Source organism: Telopea speciosissima, chromosome 9, assembly GCF_018873765.1.
Source record: "Telopea speciosissima isolate NSW1024214 ecotype Mountain lineage chromosome 9, Tspe_v1, whole genome shotgun sequence".
NCBI lineage: Eukaryota > Viridiplantae > Streptophyta > Magnoliopsida > Proteales > Proteaceae > Telopea > Telopea speciosissima.
Window position 1 is genome coordinate 4,552,795 of NC_057924.1, and position 23,572 is coordinate 4,576,366.

The 23,572-nt window shown below is 41.5% G+C and overlaps 2 protein-coding genes, 1 non-coding gene and 1 pseudogene across 3 annotated transcripts; all 4 read right to left on the bottom strand.

Annotated features, from left to right (window-relative positions):
* Nucleotides 1–830: 830 nt before the first annotated feature.
* Nucleotides 831–946, bottom strand: LOC122641191. Its single transcript, XR_006329840.1, has one exon. It is a non-coding gene; the product is annotated as a U5 spliceosomal RNA (small nuclear RNA).
* Nucleotides 947–4,096: 3,150 nt separating this feature from the next.
* The window catches only part of LOC122640265, a 60,581-nt pseudogene continuing 41,105 nt past the window's right edge, over nucleotides 4,097–23,572 (bottom strand).
* LOC122640260 (ribonuclease 3-like protein 2) lies at nucleotides 7,502–9,724 on the bottom strand. Its single transcript, XM_043833411.1, has 3 exons — nucleotides 9,203–9,724; nucleotides 8,931–9,083; nucleotides 7,502–7,981 (listed from the first exon to the last, which is right to left on the bottom strand). Exons 1-3 carry the CDS (start codon nucleotides 9,722–9,724, stop codon nucleotides 7,502–7,504), a joined length of 1,155 nt encoding a protein of 384 aa, XP_043689346.1.
* LOC122640261 (ribonuclease 3-like protein 2) lies at nucleotides 16,972–17,915 on the bottom strand. The gene is made up of 3 exons (XM_043833412.1): nucleotides 17,421–17,915; nucleotides 17,109–17,232; nucleotides 16,972–16,979 (listed from the first exon to the last, which is right to left on the bottom strand). Exons 1-3 carry the CDS (start codon nucleotides 17,913–17,915, stop codon nucleotides 16,972–16,974), a joined length of 627 nt encoding a protein of 208 aa, XP_043689347.1.

A 23,572-nucleotide genomic window follows, 5' to 3' on the forward strand; every position in this document is an offset into this window, starting at 1 on the left:
TAGTTGGAGAAGGAGAATGAGAATTGGCCCTAAGATAATTACACTCTTCTATTGCACAATATGATTAAGGGTGTCAATGAGTAATCAATAATCAAGTACCGAATACCGGGTTTCGATTCGGACTGAATTTAATATGGTTAAGTCCTAGATCTGAAAATGTCTTTATAATTCGGTTCGGATCGGATCTGGATCTACCCACCTATCCGACGGATCTATCCAGATCCAAACCGAATACTCGCCTTAAAAACTAATATAAAACCCTAATATTTTATTAGGTTTAAAGACTATAATTGACGGTTCTCACTGCTTTCTCTTTAATAGTCTTGACCGCTTCATCTTCCTAGAGGTAAGCAAACTGCAAACGAATGATCTGCCGCAGACTAAGGGTGTCAATTGAATGGTTTCTTTCAAGTTTCTTATGGAGACGCAAACATTGATTTTGTCTCGTGAATATCAGAATCGAATGAGAACTGAATTTAAATTGGATATAGTAACCGAATATAATAACTAGATAAGAACCGAATTATAACCAAATCCAAACAGAACCATCCAGAAACGAATACAGTATTTAATACTAGAACCGTTTCAAGACTTGGTCCGAATCTCAATCCCATTGCTCCGAACCGAATACCTGCTCATAATTTGGCTTCAAGTGCTTAAACTTAAGACCTAAGCTTTTGGATATGAGACAACATAATCCTTTCTTTTTTCATTAAAAAAATTTTGTAGCTTTGACATAAATAATTATCAACAACTACACCAACGTTCTCCACTATGACAATAGACAACAAACAAAACAAAACCTTCACAACTATAGAGTTATAGGGTCTCAGTCCAAAGAAAAAGACCCTTCAAAAATAGGTGTATGCCATTTATAAATGGCATGCACACGGTAATTTTTAGTAAAAGGCGAAAGAATAATTCGCTTTGTGCTTACCACACGGCTGCGTAATTTGTTGTTGTATAGATCACCTGATTATATAGAGCTTTATCACCTTTTCAATCTTCGCCCCAAACCGATGTGGGACTAAATGCCATAAAGTCTTTTTCCTTTACAGGTTGGGTTGGGAGATTACCAACTGAATTTCAGATGCCTTAGAACATGAGACGCAGTGACTATCAGATCATATGGAACAAACAAAATAAATCTAGAGATTTACAGATTCAAATGGCAGGGGTTTACAGATTTGTACAGATTCGAATCCCTCTTTGAATCGCAGGGGTTTACAAATTTGGTGCTGGGGTTGACGAAAATGGAGCTTGCGAACGCAATGGAAATGAAGAACGAAAACAAAGAACAGAGGTTTACCTCTGTGGCGCTGGGTTTGTACTGAAAATGGAGCTCGGCGAACGCAATGGAGATGAAGAACGAAAGAGAAGAAGTTACAGATTTGGCGCTGGTTTGTGTCGAAGAAGTTTAAAAATTGACCTATTCTTCAGTACATCGCACGTCCAGGAAGATTCTCTGCTCCAAATCAATCCGGTTCATTGGATCTACAGTGTACACGTGTCACACAACTATGCCGTGCCATAAGATCTCTGACACACCCCTGCGCCACAGAGGAGCCGAATCCCCCTTCCGGTCTCTCTCTCTCTCTCTCTCTCTCTCTCTCTCTGTCTCTTATGAAATGACCTCGTTGCGTTCCTCTGTAAGAAACCATTTCATTGCACCTCATTTGTGCGGTCTTCTATACCGTTTGTTCTAAATAGATTTTCTTTATGTGCCACCTAAAAAATAGCCACACCTGTATTTGTATTTGGCACACGTGCATTTGCATGTGGAAGTTTAGAAAATTTTTCCTCTCCTGTCCGCTGCTTAGACAGGACCGTGCTGTTCCCTCTCATGGAGGTGCGAAATGATGACTTAACATCACCCAGGCAGTGTGTTCGGGCAAGGGGTTAGGTCGTCATTGTGTGCCCCCATGTGAGGGGACATCACGGTTCTATCCGGGGAGCGGATAGGAGAGGATAACGATTCAGAAGTTTGCTAGTGTGTATTTATATATATATATATATAGAGAGAGAGAGAGAGAGAGAGAGAGGGAGAGAGAGAGAGAGAGAGAGATGGTAGTCTGGACCTCTGTTAGAAAAAAACACGTTTAAAACTCGTTCTCATTTTAAACTCGTTTTGCCGTATGTTTTCCAAACATACAGGAAAAACGACAAATAACAAGCATTCCCGTTTTAAACGCGTTTAAAACACGTTCTCATTTTTTAGCGCTTTTTAAGGCCTTGGACTTGTTAAACAATGACTTACTTAACTAACCATATCTCTCTCTCCCAAATTTTGATCGACTTGATTCTTTCACCAACGCAAGGATGACTCGAAGGATTACATTTCTCATGAGATCATCTTTGATACACGAACCCCGAAATTGAGCTACAAATTGATGCATCTACTGAAAGGGTTTCTAAAGCGATGACTCCCAACTCCAACTAAACATACACCATTGAATGAGTGTGTTGGCTATGTTGACAACAATAAGCAACACCATAACCAAACCACATTGCTCAACTTTGAACATTTTGGTATATGAATTGGGAATTGATATTGGATGATATTAGATGACATATCTTGGAGTTTACAATGGGTTGTGGAATATATATGGATTAATTTTGGATGTTACAGTTGTTTTGAACATTAGAAGCATGGATTTCAAATAAAAAAATTCCTCAATTTATATGAGAATAGAGCCGTTTTTTTTTGTTCCATTGTTTTGAAATATAAACGTCTAAAACTCATACTGCCCATTTTCCATTTTTACCGTTCTCTATTTTGACAGTTTTATTTGACCGTTCATTTACAAATGTTTACCATTTAAAACCCATACCAGTAGACTCCGTTTTTATTAACTGTAGTCTAGACTCATCCATTGACTAAAAAAAGTGTAAAACTCACCTTATAGAGTTATAGGACGAAGTTACCGGACTACGCTTGCTCTCTTATCCTACCGACATAATTACTCTCCTTTTTAGCTCAAAGAATCTCTTCGCATGGCTTGAGTTTAGGAGAGGGGGGGGGAGGGAGGGGTATAATATAGTTTTACTTTTGCCAAGTACCCATTGGAAGTAAATTGAAAGGAAGGCATTAGATTCATTTTAGGAATGGTTCAAAATGCTAAAAATTGGGAATGATATTCAATTTGCAAATTTGACAAAAGTAGTCAAACTTTGAAAATTCAAAAATAGATAGAATCAGGTATATAACATTTATGTTTTAAAAAAAATAGGACTAATAATTTATTAGTCAACTTTCTAAAATTTTAATTTCCAGCCTTTTTGGGTCACATTACTCGTTGACTTGATTTGCATGAACTGATTTTTTGAATTCGAAGTTTATGTGTTTAAACTTCTAGTTGTTCCATTAGTCTATTAAAAATTTAAAACTAAAAATAAAATAAAATAAAAGTCATGGATGTATTTTTCATAAAAAAAATAAAAAAAATATCATGGATGTAATGTGCATAAAGCAAACAAAGCTATTGGGGGCTCAAACGCACACTCCAAATGAAAAGTAGAGAATTGTAATTAAAAAAGAAAAGCTGTAATTGGTAAGTCAATTTTTAAAAGAACGTTAACCAATGCTATGTCTTGGCATGTACTTGTGCTTAGGCACAACTTAACATGAAAAGACTAGTGCACCCCTATTCCTTTCTGCCTTTTTAGGGGGTGTGCCGATTTTTTCACGTTGGGTTGTGTCTAGGCACAAGTACATGCCATGCCCAGCGATCGATTAGCGTACCTTTTTATTTTCAAATTATATGAAAATTCTTTATTACTCCTAACTTAAAAGAAGTTTTCGGAATAAAACAAGGGGCAATTAAATGAAAGTTAAAACTTGTTAGCTCAATAGTTTGATTACAGTAACTAGAATCACCCATAATATGATTACACGCCACGCCCAACGATCGGTTAGTATTCCTTTTTCCTTTCAAATTATATGAAAATTCGTTTTTACTCCTAACCTAAAAGAAGTTTCGCAAATAAAGCAAATAAAACAAGGGACAATTAAATGAAAGTTACAACTTGTCAGCTCACTAGTTTGATTGACATGTAATCTTAATTACCAACTACCTGTTTAGGGTAAACTACAATGTTGAAATCTGCTGAATTCAAACTAGCAGTCCAACACCATCATGTTCACTACCTTTGTAATCTTTGAAGCATCATGAAAGCTGCTGAGTTCTCTGCATCCTTTACCTTTGACCAAATTTCTCCCTTTTCAACGTATATATCATCATCAGTTTCTACTTCGACTGAACAGATAAATTTCCTCTCGTGGGGAGGACCAATCTCTCTCTCGATTCTGCATGTGTCCCAGGAAAAACCATTTCATATGTGAAGTGTTACTCGTTAAATTACTATCAAACAGGTAAGCTGATGTGAAAGATGAGAACATGAACTAAATAGGAACAAAACTATCAACTACTTCTCGATATCAATGCTGTGTTTGGCATTCATTCTTGAAATGCATTTTAGGTAGATAATGCATTCCAAGAAATCATACCAAACACAGCCTTAATTTCAAAAAGTCCACCATACAATTCCAAATGCTTTCAAAGTATAGTTCATTCTCTTTAACCACAATTTAGAGTTGAGATCTTATGGGGTGTGGTGCCAGGCCGGAACCCACAAAATGTTGAGGTTGAAAGGATTAGATGACAACAACAACACAACCTTATCCCAACTAAAAGATTAGACGAGAAATATTCGTTAAATAATGTGATTTCTTTGAATGCATTATTGACCTCTAATGCAATATAAGAATGCATACCAAAAGTAGTCCAAGAATTCATAGGAATATGACTGTCGATTCTCTACATACTCTAGAGATACTAACAAAGATACCGATACTAATATGGATTTTGATGATTTTACCCCCTGTCCATACTGGATCACCAACCTGGTATTGGGTATTGGGTATTGGTATCAATCTGATACGGCCAATATGATAAATATTCCTACAATTATACACAATTAAGATAGAATTAACAACATCTAATATAAGCATACATGGTATTGGATCGGGTATCAACCAGTTTTGAAACCAATACTGCTACCATTTGGTTCATATTGGTTGTATTGTACTGATACCAATACTTGATACCAGATTGGTGCCAAAGGGTAAAATCAATCAAAATCCATGTTAGTATTGGTATCTTTGAGGGAAACAAAGTATGATACATCCAATACAATCCTATACGCGTTGGTATCATTATCGATTTCAAAGTTGGCCAATACCTGATCCGATACCTTGTACAACAACTATGCTTGTGTTAGATGTTGTTAATTATATTTTAATTGTGTAACTTGTATTAAGGGTTTTTGGTGTCAGTATTGTATCGGCCAATTTGTATCAATATCGATCAACACTTTGAGGGGGTAGAGGGTCTATTCGTATTAAATATACGAATATCGGGTTTTTTGGGGCTCAATGGGTGGTTCTCAAGTTTTTGGGACTAGACTGCTAGATTTTCAGATTTGAGGCCGATTCTAGGGTTTTTTAGACTGGACCAATATAGATCGAATCAGTCCCAAAAACCCTAGAATTGATCAATCTGAAAACCCAACAATCTAGTCCCAAAAATCTAGATTTGATCGTTTTCAAATGGCCTGAATCGACCAATTCGACCAAAGATTGCTCAGATGAAACACAATAAGATAAATTATCATTTTATTCGAGATATGGTGGCCTCTAAGCATCATGCGGTTCAGTATGTTTCCACTGTTGATCAGTTCATCGATATCCTCACCAAGAGTCTTTCCCGAGTCCCCTTCACTTGGCTTAAGGGCAAGCTCCCTGTTGGTTCACCCCCACTCAGCTTGAGGGGGGCTGTTATGGATGTACAATAGGATAGACACGTGTATCTATCTGTGAGAATTCTAGAAGTTATTTACTATTTGTATTTTGTATATAAGTGACGTGATCAATAATAATCAATTGCCTAACGCCTCCAACTAATGAGGGGTACTTCCTGACTTTGATACGAGGAAGAGTGGGTTCAAAGATTCTAGAACCAAAACTTTTTTTCTGTAAAAGGACATTTAACACGTGAAGAGCCCTGCCCAGGAAAAAAAGGTTTTCTTCTCCGGCAAGGCTTAGCTCCAAGAAAAACATAGTCGGACGGTGAATGTTCTCTGATTTAAGATGTAGCCCCTTCGCCCCTATGGCGTAAACCCTCTCCGCCACAGTAGCGTGATCCCCTCCGCCCCAGTGGCGTGTTTTTTTAACCCTGTTTTTTCATTTTTCCTTTTCCCTCTCCTTTTCCTTTCCTTATCTCACTCACGTCATCTCAGACCTCGCTCAGACCTGCATTGGCTCCAAACCAGTGCTCGGTTTCCTGCTCTCACTTGCCCCATCTCAGATCTGTTCAAATCTTGGCATCTGATGTTGGACTTTGATATGGTTTCCTCGATGGGAGGGGTTGGAGGTCTCACAGGCAGGGGAGATGGAACCAGCGTTGATGGGAGTTCTGTCTCCACAGACACTGGAGGCTTCAAGCCCTGGTACATCACCCCATACTACTTGGTAGGATGCACTGGAGATCTCGTTGGCAGGAGAGATGGAGTCGACGGTGATGGGGGATCTACCACTATAGACACCGAAGGACTCAAGTCTTGGTGCATAATCAGTTTTACCTTGCATTACGGTATCCATCCCCTCACCTCAACCTGTGCTTTCGACTCTGCATCTCGAGTCTGGCTTCATATCTCCATCGGTGACATCCGCCACATCCCTATCGGCGGCATCCTCCACTTCACCCTGACTCTGCCTCTCGAGCCTAGTTTCATATCTCCTTCGCCGGCCTTCACCACCAACATCAATGCCGCTTCCTCTGCCCCCCCAACACCTCGATCATGCCAACACTTTGTCTGTGTGCTCTCCGCCGATCTCTCCTACTTTGACGCCCTCCATCTTGCTTGGAATCAGACAGAAACTCCACGCGTGTGGAGCCAGGACCTCACCGTAGCTCGCAATGGCTTTTACGTCCTCGGCGCTGGTAGCATGGGTACCTTCGTGGTCAACCCCTTCACTGTCGAGATGCACACCACCGGATCCCGGAGATGAGAGGCGTATGAGCTCTTGCCGGTTCTGCTCAAGACTCCGCCACCTGCACCTGGCTCTCCTGCGTTGCCGCCATCGACATCAAGCCACAAAACACGGGGTTTTGTATGCCAGGCTGGCATATGGGAAAGTGGGGACTAAACAGGTTATCGGTAATCATGATGGGTAATCACATGGCTTTATTTGCTATATCCATCCCTACTCACATGAAAATTTGTCATGTTGTTTGTTGTGGTAAAAGCCTTTTCCTTAGGAAATTTATTAGGCATACCCTTATCTTAGCCTGGAAAATCCTGTCAATTGCATTTTCACTCCCTGATTTTGGATATTTTGGACCTAAACCTTATGTATCTCATGCATTTTATTTCATGCATTTTATTTGAATGAAATTTTAGTTACCCAAAAAAAAAAACAAATCAATAATAATCATGACCTTCAATTTACAACAACACCTACTGAAGTTTGTGTTGTATAACTAGCATAAGCAATCAAGTAGAAACAAACTTGAGTAGGAGAAGGAATCGTAGTGCGTACGTACCTATACTCAACCACATCCCACCTCTTCTTTCGACAGAGATTATTCAACTTGCTCTTAGCCCCCTTAATCTCGTCAATTCCATGACCAACTTCAGTCTCCGTCTCAGAATGGTCAAATTCCCACAGCAGCTTCTCCAAGACTTCTTTCGCCGCATTAGATTTTGCAATTTTTTTCGTTTGCCCCGAAGAACCAGAGCCAATGAGCTTATCGTCCACATAAACAAAAGCGGTCCACGAAGAACTCTTAATGTCTTCGTCACTCTCAATGTCAATTTTCTTGCCCCGCTTCTGGCAGAGCTCATACAGCAAGGTCGTCGGCTGTGAATGCTTGGGTAAGGTTTCAAGGGTTATAATTGGCTCCATAAAACTTTTAAGAACCTGTAAGAAACAGCCGGGAAGAGGGAAAAATAACCAGAAGATAAGAAGAAATCAGAAAAAGATTAATATAAAACATAGAAAGCATACCTTCCACAGAGCTTTGAGGTCATAATCACAGTCGACGTAAACAGCTGCTGCAACTGATTCAACAATGTCAGCCAAAATCTTGGGTGCTTTAACTGATTTACAGTTGGTAACGTTATCGTCTTCATCTTTAACTGCATCGACGAACTCGCTAACCTGTAATTGATCACGAAATCAATAAGAGAATATACAATAAAATTGTACTATCTATCATTTATTCATTTAAGCAAAAAATCAAAGACTTGACAGATCAAAGGAAACAATTTTCCACCCAGCACACACATCATGAGAAATGACAATTAGGAAGGGTGAAGCAAGGCTTTGAGGCTCTGAGTTGGACTTACATTGGCTTTAAAAGAATGTTCGTTGTGACGGAAGTAGCGATAGAGCTCGTGGCGGACGGCGACACGGGCAAGGTTCTCGGACCCGACGTTGGCTGCGCGGAGAAGAGAGAGTTTACCAGGGACGAGTTCAGGATAGGCACGGAAGGCATACTCGGCAATGGCAAGGCCGAGAGCGGCGTCACCCACGAACTCTAGGCGCTGGTAGGAGGGGGAATTTTTATACGACGAGTGGGTCAAGGCCTCCTGGAGGAGAGTCTTGTCCTTGAAGCAGTAGCAGAGGATGCTTTCCACGGCTGCCACCGCTTCTCTCATGTCCTTGTCCACTTTTGCCTCTGCCGCTGCCATGGATGATAATGATGATGGTGAATCTTCGTGAATGCTTGAATGCTTGTGTAAGGTTTCAAGGGTTACAATTGGCTCCATTAGAGTCTTAAAAACCTGCAAGATGCAGACTGGGAGGGAAGAATAACCTGAAGAAAGGAGAAGAAAAGAAATCATAAAAATTAAAACAGAGAGCATACCTCCCATAGAGCTTTGAAGTCATAATTACAGTCGACATAAACAGCTGCGGCAATGGATTCAACAATGCCAGCCAAAATCTTAGGTGCTTCAACCGATCCACAGTTGGTAACGGCGCGGCCTTCACCTTGAATTGCTAGGACGAACTCCCTAACCTGTAATTGATCACGAAATCAAAAAACAATCAAAGACAGACAGACGAACGGAAACAATTTTCGACGGCAACACACTAATGAAGAAAGCAAGGGTTTGAGGGTCTAAGTAGAGGACCTACATTGGCATCAAGAGAAGGGGCATTGCGACGGACATAGCGGTAGAGTTCGTGGCGAACGGCGATGCGGGCGAGGTTCTCGGTGCTCATGTTGGCGGCGCGGAGAAGAGAGAGCTGGCCATAGTTGAGTCCAGGATAAGCTCGGAAAACGTACTGTGCAAGGGCAGGGCCGAGAGCGGCATCGACTACGAACTCTAGGCGCTGGTATGAGGGAGATTGGGTATAAGAGGAGTGGGTCAAGGCCTCCTGGAGGAGAGTTTTGTCCCTGAATCGGTAGCAGAGGAGACCTTCCACAGCTGCCACTGCTTCTCTCATGTTCATGTCCACTGCTGCCATTTCCATAGATGGTATTGATGATGGTGAGTCTTTGCGTTCGTATCCATCCATGGTATAGAAACGAGCGAGAATCTCGTAATACCTTTCCCTCATCTTCATCTTCATCTTCATCTCTATGAACAATCGAAACAGGGACTTTATGAGAGATTTGGCAGTGTAAACTAGAGCATATAGAGTGAATAACCCCATAGCTATCCCAAAAATATTGGGGGAAGATGCTTCCATTGGATCAACTAATGAAGAAATTGCAGAGGCGCTTTTTTGAGATCAAGCTGTGCCAATATCGAAACCAGAGTTGGAACTGTGGCGTCCTTCCTTCCTTCAGGACCTCCACTGCGTCGATACCAGCAGACCCATCTACCACTCTCTCATTTCTACATCTCTTTCTCTCCTTCCATTAGAATTTAATAAAAAGCCTTCACCACTTTCATAAAAGATGGAAAAAATAAATAAATAAAGCCCTATGGACTAGGGACACGCACATATGCCCCTACACAGTCTCACCAGGTCGGAATGTCGGATTCTGATCTCTACGGCCAGGTAGGGGCGAAATGACCGCCCTACCCACCCCTACCCACCTACTTGGGTGAGATCCATGCCCCTGTCTAGATGTAGGCAGCACAATGACCGTTGCCTGTGCGATCATAGACGATCCAAATTGCACCGGAACAGCATCGAATCTTATGAGAATCATAGAAACTGTGAGACTGTCCTAAGGGGGTAAAACCGTAAAAGGAATCGAACTCGCTTACCAACTGAGCTCCACCCTTGGGGTTAAGAAAGCCTTTTCCTCTTTTATTGAAGATGGAGAAAAAAAAAAAAACTTAGCCGTCCCTCTTTCTTCAAAAGAAGCCTTACCCACTTCTACATCTCTTTTTTCTCTCTCCCTCTTTCTTCGAAAGAAAGCGTTTTCCTCTCTCATAGAAGATGGAGAAAAAACCAAAAACGCCAAGCTGTCTTCTTTCTTTGTTGAAGGGATTGTGATCCCTTACCCACTTCTACATCTCTTTTTTCTCTCTCTTTCTTAAAAAAAACCCCTATCTGTCCTCTTTCTTTGTTGAAGGGATTGTTCAGAGCTCATTGATCTTCTTTACCCAGTTCTACATCTCTTTTCTCTCGCTCTTTGTTCCTACTCCTATCTCCATCTCTGTCTAAGGTCCAAGCCTTACCCACCCACATCCCTCCCTCGCAAGAGCTGAGGCAGAATTTTCTTTTAAGGAGAAAAACTCTACCAACAATAAGTAGCAGTAAGGGATCGAATATGACCCTGCATTACAAACAATTTTATTGGTATTATTTTGCAACAAGAAAAACAATATTCCATAATTAAATTAAGGGGCGTTGTTCTCTTTGCCGCAGCGTAGGCTGCGCCTAGGCATATGAGGGTGGGCGCAATGATCACTTTGCCCCCTGCACAGATTGCCCATGTGCCTAGGGCAGCCTACGTACGCTGCGGCAGAGAGAATATTCGCCCTTAAATTAAGGAGAAATGTTTTTTTTTGTGTGGAATGCAGGGGTCATGCCCAGACACATGGGGGAGGAAATGATCGACAAACCCCCATAAATGGTAGAAATTCTAGCCCCGATGTGCTAGTGCGTGGGCTCTCATTGGCTGCCGCATGCGGCATGGCCCCCACATCCCACACAGAAAACACTCCCCTTAAATTAATTGTTGGACCATTAACACTTGATAATAGTCACTTATCCAATCGTCAAATCCAACTGATTCAAATGGCCCAATGAGTTAGTATACAGTATATTTTGAAGATTTAATTTAATTTGTAAACTCTAAAAGTTGCATTTTAACACATGAAAATAGGGATGGACTAGTGGTTTAGAAGTCGATATATGGTGAGTTGAGTCTTTGACCCTAGCTCGAAGAGTTTAAATTTCTTCATAGGCAAGTAAACAAATTTTCTAATGGTATACATTGCTAACTACCCTATGGCCCCAACGGTCTCAAGATCTACCTTGAATAACCCCAAATGTTTGTATTGGACAATTTATTGAATAATCAATTATTTTTAAAGAACCTAGTTCTTTTTTTGGTATTGGTAACCACACAAACTGCACGTCAGTACCCAAAAGGTTAATCGATTTTTAAGACTGCAAAATAGTGGGAGAACCTAGTTCATGGCATGAGACAAAATTAATGTTCGAAAGCTTACTTTATAACATTTTAATTGGCATTGTTTTCCCCAAAGCTCACCTATGAAGGCCTCCCTAGCTATATGTAGGGCTGTAAACGGATCGGATTCGGCTCGGATAGAGTTATATCTGCATCCGCATCCGATTAGCTATCGGACGGATTCGGATAGTGCTAAACGGATACGGACACGTATACGGATCGGATCGGATATTTTATCCATTTACATGTAAATATAGCTTTTCGGATAGCTATAACCTATCCGTCTCCGCATCCGTTCAACTTTCGAACGGATTCGGATAGTGCTAAACGGATACGGACACGGATATGGAAACAGATTTTGACTATTCATTTACAACCCTAGCTATATGACATTATTATCTGTCAAATATCTTATACACCCTAAAGATATAGATTGAAAATTACTATCACTTCTCCTATATTTCACTTTAAAGATAATTCCCTCCCCTGCATATTGAATAATGACACTCCCCTCCCCTAAAATGGAAAGATTCTATCAACTGTACCCATTCATGTCTAGAGCTTCTTTCATATGTTGGTACCTGTGACGCGCAAGAAACGAAGCTACTTTCAATGGGAAGAAATGGACTCCGTTGGAGGTAATTGCAGTGGCTGAACAGGCTTACATTGAATATAACTCAGCAACTTCTGGCTGCAACCAAAACCAGGCAAGGAATGCTTCGACTGTTCATCAATGGAATCCCCCATCACACGGCTTTATGAAGGTTAATTGTGCTGCAGCGTTGCCGCAAGGGGTGTCAAAGGGAGGCTTGGGTCTGATCTTTAGGGACCATAGTGGTAAACCATATCAAGCTGTTTCGGTGCCTTAAAGCTTTGGTTCTACTCTTCCAGGGGAACTCCTCGCAATCCAGGTTGCACCTAGCATGGCTATTACTTCAGGCCATCAAAGAATCTTAGTTGAAACTGACAGCAAGGAGGTAGTGGATTATATCCTAAATCATAGGCGACTTCCACATATTGGTTCGGCAGCCTTAATGCTTGATATTCAATGCCTTTCTCATTCTTTTGATTCAATCTCTTTCTCTTTTATTCCACTGACTATCAATTATGTTGCTGATGTCCTGGTTAAGGAGGCCATATCACTTGTGTGTGTGATGGATTGGCCATTATCCACTCGGTGGCTTCATGAACTCTGTACTGATGAATCCACTGCTTATACACACTCCCCTTATCAGTAAATTTCCCCTTTACCATAAAAAAAAAAAAGAAAAACAATCAAGAGGATTTCTTTTTTTGTGCTCTTGCAAGAAATTGATTTTTGACATTTAAAACAAGGGAGAATGAATGTTGCTTGGTTGTGTGGCTAGTGCAGTTTTCACGTAGCCTTGTTTACATGCGTTGGATTGGGATAATTTATTATGAACATTTGGATCTAATGTAGATATCAATTTAATAATCAAATATTGATTTATCAGGTAGCCCTCTTCTTCTTCTTCTTCTCAAAACACCACCCTCTACAACCCTAACCTTGGCTCCATTGCCGAGTGCATAACCTCATCCAACTACGGCAAAGAGCACATCAAGATTTATAAGATCATCAGAAAGTCCATCATCGATGCAAAGGAGGGGGCTTGGACTTGAAAGAAAAAGACTTGACGTGGGAATTCCAGGAGAGGTCTTTTGATCTTCACAGTCCCCTTTGCAGTTCCATGTCTATAACCACCGGAAGCCATGATTTAGGGTCTTTTTGGTATCATTTTTTATTTTGTTTATGGTCTATTTAAAAGAAATCATTAATAAAAAGGTTTTTTTTTTTTTTTTAATAAAAAAATGAAACCTGTTTGGTAACTACTAGACATATAAGATAATAGAATGAGAAATTGTTTGGGAAAGTAATTATGTGTAAACAATTTTTAGGGAAAACTCATTCCCGTTTTAAATGCGTTTTAAACTCATTTTGCAATATGCTTCCCAAACATAAGAGAAAAAACGACAAATAACAAGCATTCCCATTTTAATGCGTTTAAAACACGTTCCCTTTTGTTTTAGCGTTTTATAAGGCATTGGACTTGTTAAACAATGACTTACTTAACTAACCATATTTCTCTCTTCCGAACTCTGATCGACTTGATTCTTTCATCGACGTAAGGATGACTCGAAGAGTTACATTTTTCATGATATCACCTTCAATGCACGAACCCCGAAATTGAGTTACAAATTGATGCATCTATTGAAAGGGTTTCTAAAACGATGACTCCCAACTCCAACTAAACATGCATCACTCAATGACTGTGTTGGCTATGTTGACAACAATGAGCAACACCATAGCCAAACCACATTCCTCAACTTTGGACATTATGGTATATGAATTGGGAATTGATATTGGATGATATTAAATGACATGTCTTGGAGCTTACAGTGGGTTGTGGAATATATATATATATGGACTAATTTTGGATGTTACAGTTGTTTTGAACATTAGAGGCATTAATATCAAATAAAAATCCTTCAATTTATATGAGAATAGTTCGTTTTTTTTTTTTGTTCCATTGTTTCGAAATATAAACGTTTAAAACTCGTACCGTCCGTTTTCCATTTTTTACCGTTATCTATTTTTGACCGTTTTATTTGACTGTCCGTTTACAAATGTTTACCATTTAAAACCCATACTGTTAGACTCCATTTTTTGCGGTTCCCATTTTTGCTAACTATGATCTAGATTCATTCATTGACTAAAAAGTTGTAAAACTCACCTTATTGGACGAAGTTTCTGAAATACCCTTACCCTCGCATCGTACCAACATTTTGTTTTTTTTTTGTGAGAAAAAATCTTATTGAGAAGAGCTATTACACGCCGAGGCTTCATTTGCACATAGGTTATGAAGCCAGGGAGTAGAAATATGCCATTCTATCAAGTTCCACTTCATGACATGTAATCTTAATTAAACCTGGTCAGGGTAAACTACAACAATAATATGAACGGTCCAACAATGTTGTAAGCCGCTCAATTCAACACCATCATGTTCACAACCTTTGTAAGCTTTGAAGCATAATGAAAGCTGCTAAGTTCTCTGCATCCTTTAGCCTTGACCTTATTTCTCCTTTTCTAACCTATATATCATTAATAATTCCAAGAAATCATACCAAACACAACCTTAAATTTAAAAAGTTCACCTTACAATTCCAAATGCTGTCAAAGTATAGTTCATTCTCTTTAACCACAATTTAGAGTTGAGATCTTATGCGCCAAAACCCACAAAATGTTGAGGTTGAAAAGATTAGACCAACTAAAAGATTAGATGACAAATATACGTTAAATAAATAGTGGGTCCAGATGTTTAACATTATGGGTAGAAGACTAAGGCTGCGTTTGATGTGATTTCTTTGAATGCACTATCAACCTCAAAGGTATCATAGGAATGCATACTAAACGTAGTCCAAGAATTCATAGGAATATGGCTGTGGATTCTCTACATACTCTAGAGATACTAATATGTATCAGTTTATGCAAGGGGAAAATTCTGCAGGCCACCTACTCAAGTTTGTGTTCTATGACGAGTAGTCGTTGGTATAAGCAATCATCAAATAGAAACAAGCTTGAGTTGGAGAAGGAATCGTAGTACCTATACTCGAACGAAATTTTGCTGTTACACCTGTTGCAAGAATGTTCCTGCTACAAGGCTGGCAGCCAAGAAAATGAAATCTGAAAGGTTATTTTAGAAAAGGGTAAAGCTGTTTGTAACCAGAACGGTTACAACAATGTTTTGTAATCGGACTTATTTGTCCATCCCATATCACTTGCCACCTTTTAAAGGCAGGGTAATTTTCGTAATTTCCCCCTCCTCCCTCTCCTTCTCCCAATCTCCCCCTTGTCCTCCGTCTCGGTCTCCCCTCCACTACCACTCCCTGCGCTCAGCCTTGCCTCCAATCCCCGCAATACCCCCGCCCAGCCCACTTCTCACAGTTATCAGAGGCAGCAACCCACCGTTTCCAGCGCCACACCATTTCAGCTAAATCAAATCTTTAAAGCCTTGAAAAAGAAATTGCTACACTTTAGGTACCTATCCCAAACTCCTTACAAACCAAAAATATTGGTTTCTGAAAATCAGAAGTTGTAGAGTGATCCAATTCTCACAAACTATGAAGAATGAGCTTTCAAAGCACCAAAATCTGATGTACGAATCCGGAAATCTTTGTTCTTAAAACCAGATGTTTGTATTCGGTGCTTTCTCTTTTTCTTCTAATTTTCAATTTTATCAATTGAATCCTAGCTGAGCTGCGGCATAGACGGATGCGGAAGCATCGGATACAAACGTGGTTTTGATAAGCTTCGATGAAGTGATTGATGCAATGGCAATTCATGATGAGGCATTAGCATTAGCATAAACATTGGAGTGGAACAAGCAGGCACCACTGCCGCAGCCACAACCATCACCATTATCGAGGAGATGTAGGGTGGAATTGCAAGCTCAAATGGGGAGAGTGGAGAGTGGGATTTCTCTAATTAATTCTGGGATTCCGATTTGATTTCCTCATCATTTCGAAATTCATTGTGATATTCAAGGACCAGTAAAACCCTAAGCATTATTTGTAGTACTTTGCAGTGGATTGTGGACCGAAAACAACAGTTGAAGTCCGGAACCAGAGGCACTTGTTGACACCGCAGAAGAATATAGAGGGTTCGGTACAGGAAATCCAGAGGTTGAGAGGAAGGGAGGGGAAGAGGGAGCCGGAGATGGTGGTGAGGTGGGTGCAGTCGGAATCGGGGAAGAGGGAGAGGGAGAGGTTGTACCAAATTTTAAAATTATAATATTAGGCTTTCTAATTTAATGCCACATCTACATAGGATGGGCAAAAATGTCCAATTACAAATTCTGCTTGTAACCTTCTTGATTACAATCAGATGTACCCAAATACAATAATCCAGGAGGGTATCCTATACTCAGCTACATGCCTCCTCTTCTTGCGACAGAGTTCATTAACCTGTTCTTGGTCCCCTTAATCTCATCAATTCAATGACCCACTTCAGTCTCCGTCTCAGAATGGTCAAATTCCCACTGCAAGGCTTCTTTCGCCGCATTAAATTTTGCAATGTCTTTCGTTTGACCCGAACCAGAGCCAATGAGCTTATCTTTTTTTTGGTCCACATAAACATAAGCGGTCCACGAAGAACTCTTAATGTCTTCCTTAAAATCAGGGTCAGTTTTTTTGCCCTGTTTCTGTTTCTGATTAGAACTCATTCAGCGAGGTCACCGGGTGTGAATGATTGTGTAAGGTTTCAAGGGTTATAATTGGTTCCATAATACTCTCAAGAACCTGTAAGAAACAACGGGAGAAAGGGGGGACTAAAAAAAAAAAAATCAAAAGAAAAGAAGAAATCAGAAAAAGATTAATAAAAAATACACAGAAAGCATCCCTTCCATAGAGCTTTGAGGTCATAATTACAGTCGACGTAAACAGCTGCAGCAACTGATTCAACAATGTCAGCCAAAATCTTGGGCGTTTTAACTGATTTACAGTTAGGAACGTTATCGTCTTCACCTTCAACTGCAACGACGAACTTGCTAATCTGTAATTGATCACGAAATCAGAAAGAGAATATACAGAAAAATTGTACTATCTATCATTTATTCATTTAAGCAAAAAATAAAAGACTTGCCAGATCAAAGGAAACAATTTCCGACACAGCACACACGGCATGAGAAATGACAATTAGGAAGGGTGAAGCAAGGCTTTGAGGCTCTGAGTTGGACTTACACTGGCTTCAAAAGAATGTTCCTTGTGACGGAAGTGGCGATAGAGCTCGTGGCGGACGGCGACGCGGGCGAGGTTCTCGGAATTGACGTTGGCTGCGCGGAGAAGAGAGAATTTCTTAGGGATGAGTTTAGGATAGACACGGAAGGCATTCTCGGCAATGGCAAGGCCGAGAGCGGCGTCGCCCACGAACTCTAGGCGCTGGTAGGAGGGGGAATCTTTATAGGAGGAGTGGGTCAAGGCCTCCTGGAGGTGTTTCTTGTCCTTGAAGCAGTAGCAGAGGAGGCTTTCCACGGCTGCCACCTTTTCTCTCATGTCCTTGTCCACCCTTGCCCTCATCTTCATCTTCATCTTCATCTTCATCTCTATCAACAATCGAAACAGGGACTTTATAAGAGATTTGGCAGTGTAAATTAGAGCATATAGAGTGAATAACACTATAGCTATCTCAAAAATATTTCCGGGTGGTTTTCCCATATTGGGGGAACAGGATTCCATCGGATCAACTAATGAAGAAATTGCAGAGGCGCTTTTTTGAGATCAAGCTGTGATAAAAGACAAGAGAATATATGGGAAAAATGATTGTTTTCCTTAACTTGAATCGATTATACATGGTGGCTTTTATAGCCAGAGGTGTACATGATCAGTTCCTTAATTTAAGCTAATGGAATCCTTAGTCAATGCTGATTGTTAGGAGTTAGGGGTATACAAGATAAGATACAGCTGATTACATGGGATAAAGATTACATCTACAGCTAATATACAGGATTGGATCAAGGGATGTGGTTGCTGAGATCGTGGAAATCAAATAATTTCCAATACCCCCCCTCAAGTTGGAGTGGGTTGATAGAGTTGAAACCCACCCAACTTGGCAATGAGATTGTGAAACTGATTCTGTCCAAGGGGCTTTGTGAAGACATCAGCCAATTGTCGAGTTGTGTGTATATGAGCAGTGTGGATAAGGCCACACTGGATTTTCTCACGAACAAAGTGACAATCCAATTCAATGTGTTTAGTACGTTCGTGAAATATTGGATTAGCTGCAATGTGGAGTGCAGCCTGGTTGTCGCAGTAAAGGGTGGCGGGTTCAGTGTGGGGTATACCCAGGTCCGCAAGTAGATATAAGAGCCATTGCACTTCACAAGAAGCATGGGCCATGGCTCGGTACTCGGATTCAGCCGAAGACCGAGAGACGGTCGTTTGTTTCTTTGAACGCCATGAAATGGGGCTGTTACCGAGAAGAACACAATATCCGGTCGTGGAACGACGTGTGAACGAACAACTCGCCCAATCAGAATCAGTAAAGGCGTGAAGCTGCAGTGAACTGGTAGAGGGAAAGAAAATGCCATGGCCAGGACTTTGCTTAAGGTAGCGCAATATGCGAAGGGCAGCTTCATAATGAGGAGTGCGTGGAGTCTGCATGAATTGGCTTAGCACCTGCACACAGTAGGTGATATCTGGGCGTGTAAAAGTGAGGTAGATGAGGCGACCAATGAGGCGGCGATAAATGGAAGGATCGGGTATGGGGTCACCATCATCGAGGTTGAGTTTGAGATGCTGCTCCATAGGTGTGGGAGAAGGACGACAACCTAACATGCCCATATCATTTAATATGTCCAATGTATATTTGCATTGACAAAGAAAGATGCCATCATCATTCCGCGAAACTTCTACGCCAAGAAAATATTGCAATGGTCCTAAGTCCTTGATGTGGAAGACAGTACCCAAATGCCGTTTGATAGAGTCAATTTCGGCCATATCATTCCTTGTGATGACCAAGTCATCAACATAGACAAGAACAAAGGTTGAACCACATGTCGTATGCTTGGTAAATAAGGAATGATCGACCGTAGATTGTAGAAAGCCAGCTTGATTTAAGGCATCAGTGAGTTTGGCAAACCATTGGCGACCAGCCTGCTTTAGACCATACAAAGATTTTTTGCAATTGACAGACTCGATGGTCCCCTTTCTTGCAATAGCTAGGTGGAAGGGTCATGTATAACTCTTCATGGAGATCTCCATGCAAGAAAGCATTGGTCACATCTAATTGATGAAGAGACCAGCGTTTGATAGATGCGATAGCAAGGAGACAACGAACAATGGTGTGCTTGGCGACCGGAGCAAAGGTCTCATGGTAATCGAGACCCTCTGTTTGGGTGTAGCCCTTAGCAACAAGATGGGCCTTGTAGCGTTCGATTGTGCCATCCGATCGAAATTTCACTCGATAAATCCATTTGCATCCAACAGTAGTCTTGTTAGGTGGTAATGTTGTCACGCCCCTATTCCAGACAAGGAATATAATATCATATAAAGGGTGACTAGGACGACGCGTGTCATCCTACTAAACCGCCCGGATCACAGACACAGTGTCCCAACGCACAGTCATAACCAATATTAACACAATATAATATTAGAATGCGGAAAAAGAGAGGGAATATTACATTCCAAGGATCAGTAGTATTGCGGAAGCGTATAATCAAATAGTTACAAGATGTTCAAAGGCTAGATGATAAATACAGTAATTAGTTACATTTCCAATGACCATCTAATAACTATCAAAAATGGTATAACAGTAAATGTTTCAATATAGGCCTTAGCCTCAAAAGTAAATCAAAAAGGATCAAGTCCTGAATATTCTCACGGCCCGTAGGCACAATCATCGCAAGGACACCCGTCGCCATGTTCCTCAAACACGGCCTCCGGTTCCTCCTCACCAATCTCATCGTATCCCGAGGGCTGAACTCCAAGTCCGCGAGATATCCGTCACACGCATCATGATCTAAAAAAAGTGTGCGCACGAGGGGTTAGCTCCACGAGCCGTGAGGGGATGGGGATGCACAAACACGCAATTCACATAGTCCAATGATGCATGCACATGTTAAGTCCATTTTTCCACCTAACAAACAACTAAGTCAATGGCATATGCTTGTGACAACTCGGGAGACACTGTGGGTCACTTAACTTATCGCCACAATGAAACCTCAATTGTCACGTGGGACCTACGCCGATCGAAGCCTCCAAGACCACTCGGTGGCGGACCCCGATAACCAATACTACCATGATCGCCTCTCCCACCTCCACGAGAATCCGGTGTCGATTACCCAACACCTAAACCCCTGTTGGTAAGGGTCGGCATAAGGGTGTGAAATCCTAGCCACAATTATACTACATGCAAGTCCTATCGTCCCGAGAGGTAATCCGGACGCATCAACTTTTCATCCGGTTTAGTGCCCGATTACAAGACGGCACGGCTACTGATTCAACATGACATTCAACATAATTTCTTCATAAATGTATATAGTGTTAGGGTTACGCAGATCGTATCCACGCAGAGACCCATCAAGGTACAACATTACCAATCAACATTATAACAAATAGATATAAAATTATGCAATATCGAAACATGCTCATGAATTATAATGAGTACATAATATATAATGCAATAATAATAACAAGCCCAAACAACCAAACCCACTCACTACGTATACGCCAAGCACCAAGATTATCGTTGTCGCCTCGATCAAGCAATAAGCCACAAGATGAATATATTAACCTAAACAAAGAGTGAAATAAGGTTAAACGAGCGAAGGGAAAGGATCCCCAAAAGGTCTCCCATAATCACTTAAGTATAAGGTTTTGAAACAAAGTGGTTGCGGGAGTGGTTTCATGCCCAAATCTCGCAACCACATGTAAATCCTAGGAAACCAGGGGTTCGGAGCAGTTTTAGTCAAGGTCGGTTGCTGAGATGTGGTTTTAAAACGAAACCGAGTGTAAATCCTAGGAAACCGGGGGTTCGGGGACAGTTTTAGTCAAGGTCGGTTTGAGATGTGGTTTCAAAAAAACCGAGTGTAAACCGAAGCTTCACGGGGGCCTTCTCGGGAAGGTAATTTGGGGTGGTTTCTTGCGGGTTTGAAACCACATGTAAATCCTCACACCTTCGGTCCAAAATCCGAAGGATCCCCTCCAAGGACTCCATTTTCAAGTGGTTTTAAAGCACAAGAACTTCTAGGAAACTCCATCCTAAGCTCATTAGGGTCCTAAGACCTCTCTAGGTCCAACCAATCACAATAGGTTCAAGAAAAGGAACCGAGAAGAACCTAACCTAAGCATAATAGGGTCCAAACCTCAAATCTCTCTAATGGAAATGAGAACCCCTACATTAGAGCTCATAATGGAGTGAAATAACTCCACCATAGCTTAGGCTTTAAGGCTCCATCGACTTCCTAGGTTCCAAGAGAGACCTAGGTCAATCTCTCCCATTACCCAACCCCTTTTAAAAATCCGAAATAGAAGAAGGAAGAAGCTTCAATAGCTTACCTACCCCCAAGATGAGAGAGCTCCACGATTTATGGCCCAAGAGATGGGGTCTCCACCTTCCACCAAGCCTCTCCACCTTCCTCCTCCTCTTTCTCTCCTCTTTCTCTCCTCCACGATTTAGGGTAGATGAGAATGATGAAGGAGAAGTAATGTTCTCTCTCTCCCTCTTGGACTCATTTATAATAAATGGGTATTTGGGTACCTCTAGTCAAATGGGTCATAAAGCTTAATGGGTCGACCCATTAGTTCTATGTGGGTAAGTGGATGGAATAACCCATCATTGGGTCAATAGGTTAAATGGGCCTGCCCACAACTTTAATTAGGGAAAAGCCCATTCTTAGATGGGTTCATATGAGATGGGTATAAGTCCCCAATGTACTTCCCAAGGTAAGTGGGACCCGAACTTAAAACATTCCCTTCTCTCATGAATTAGCTCGAGCGGTTCAGGCCTGGACCAGCACTTCGAGGTCACCAAGGGAAGAATAAATAATAAGACTTGAGGGCTAGAACTTACTTTTCCCCTGTCATGGTTTATCACCCATGACCCCGAATAGCTTCGCCACGGCAATGCCAAGGTCATCGCCGAACGAATTATCCAACTGAGGTGACGGTCCAGGATGCTCTCTCCTAAACTCCTCGCTTCCCGGGCTGGTACTTGGAGGATAGTCAACGAAGTCGCCGTCAACGAACTTTCCCCATCGGCGGTTGAGGAATCTTTCCTCCACAGCAAACCCATCTCGTGGTCAACGATTTTGTAGCTAGGTTTGACCATCATGGAGAACAGGTCACCAGCATACATGGCAACGGTATCTACACGTCACGAGAAGAAATAATATTTAATTATATCCCGGGGTACGGGTATAACAAATGTAGTGAGTGACCAAGTTTGATTTTTCTCAAGAGCGGCAATCTCTGTAGCCATAGCATCTCTCCATTTAGGATCCTGGACAGCTTGTTCAAAGTTGGTGGGCTCAACAATAGAGTCTACAAAAGAGAGGAAAGCACGACACTGGGGTGATAAATTTGTGTCAAATAAAAAATTGGAGATGGGGTGAGGAATACTTGGACGAGGTTCCGATGAAGCAGGAACAGCTGTGGAGACCATATTACATTGATAATCCTGTAGATAAGCGGGTGAACGACGAGTGCGGGTAGGACGGGGAGTGGGAGGATTGCTGGGTGGCAAAGCCTGTGGTGATGGGGGATGTGGGCTTGGTGATATGGGATGTGGGGTTGGTGATGGAGTGGGGAATGAGTCTACTGGTGGGTCGGTGAGCCCAATGTCAAATGGGGAGGAATAATGATCGGGAATTGGAGTAGGGAGAACTGGTGAGGTGGGAGTGGGGGATGGGACATCACGAAAAGGGAAAATTTTTTCATGAAAGATTACATCCCGGGAAGTGTAAATTTTCTTGGTTTCCATATCGTAGATACGATAGCCTTTTTGGCCAAAAGGGTAACCAACAAATATACCTGGTTTGGAGCGAGCATCGAATTTCTGGCGATGTGGGGAATGATTGTGTGCAAAAACAAGGCACCCAAATACACGCAAGTGTGCGTAAGATGGTGAGGTTTGTAACAACATTTCATGAGGAGATTTTCGAGAGAGGGTGGGAGTGGGTAATTTATTGATGAGGTAAGCCGCTGTGAGTACACATTCCCCCCAAAAAGAGATTGGTAGGTGACTTTGGAAACGGAGGGCCCGAGCAACTTCAAGGAGGTGGCGGTGTTTACGTTCGACCACCCCATTTTGTTGAGGCGTTCCTACACTACTGGTTTCATGGATAATTCCAAGCTGTTGGAAGATGGCCTGGAGGTCTTTGTCAAGAAATTCAAGG

Excerpts from the sequence above, each read along its gene's own strand:
- LOC122640261 (XM_043833412.1), bottom strand. The coding sequence starts at position 17,915 with ATGGAATCCTGTTCCCCCAATATGGGAAAACCACCCGGAAATATTTTT. Across the intron at positions 17,233-17,420 it reads AACATTCTTTTGAAGCCAGT|ATTAGCAAGTTCGTCGTTGC; the intron begins GTAAGTCCAACT and ends GATCAATTACAG.
- LOC122640260 (XM_043833411.1), bottom strand. The coding sequence starts at position 9,724 with ATGGGGTTATTCACTCTATATGCTCTAGTTTACACTGCCAAATCTCTC. Across the intron at positions 9,084-9,202 it reads CCCCTTCTCTTGATGCCAAT|GTTAGGGAGTTCGTCCTAGC; the intron begins GTAGGTCCTCTA and ends GATCAATTACAG. Across the intron at positions 7,982-8,930 it reads ACTTCAAAGCTCTATGGGAG|GTTCTTAAAAGTTTTATGGA; the intron begins GTATGCTCTCTG and ends TGTTTCTTACAG.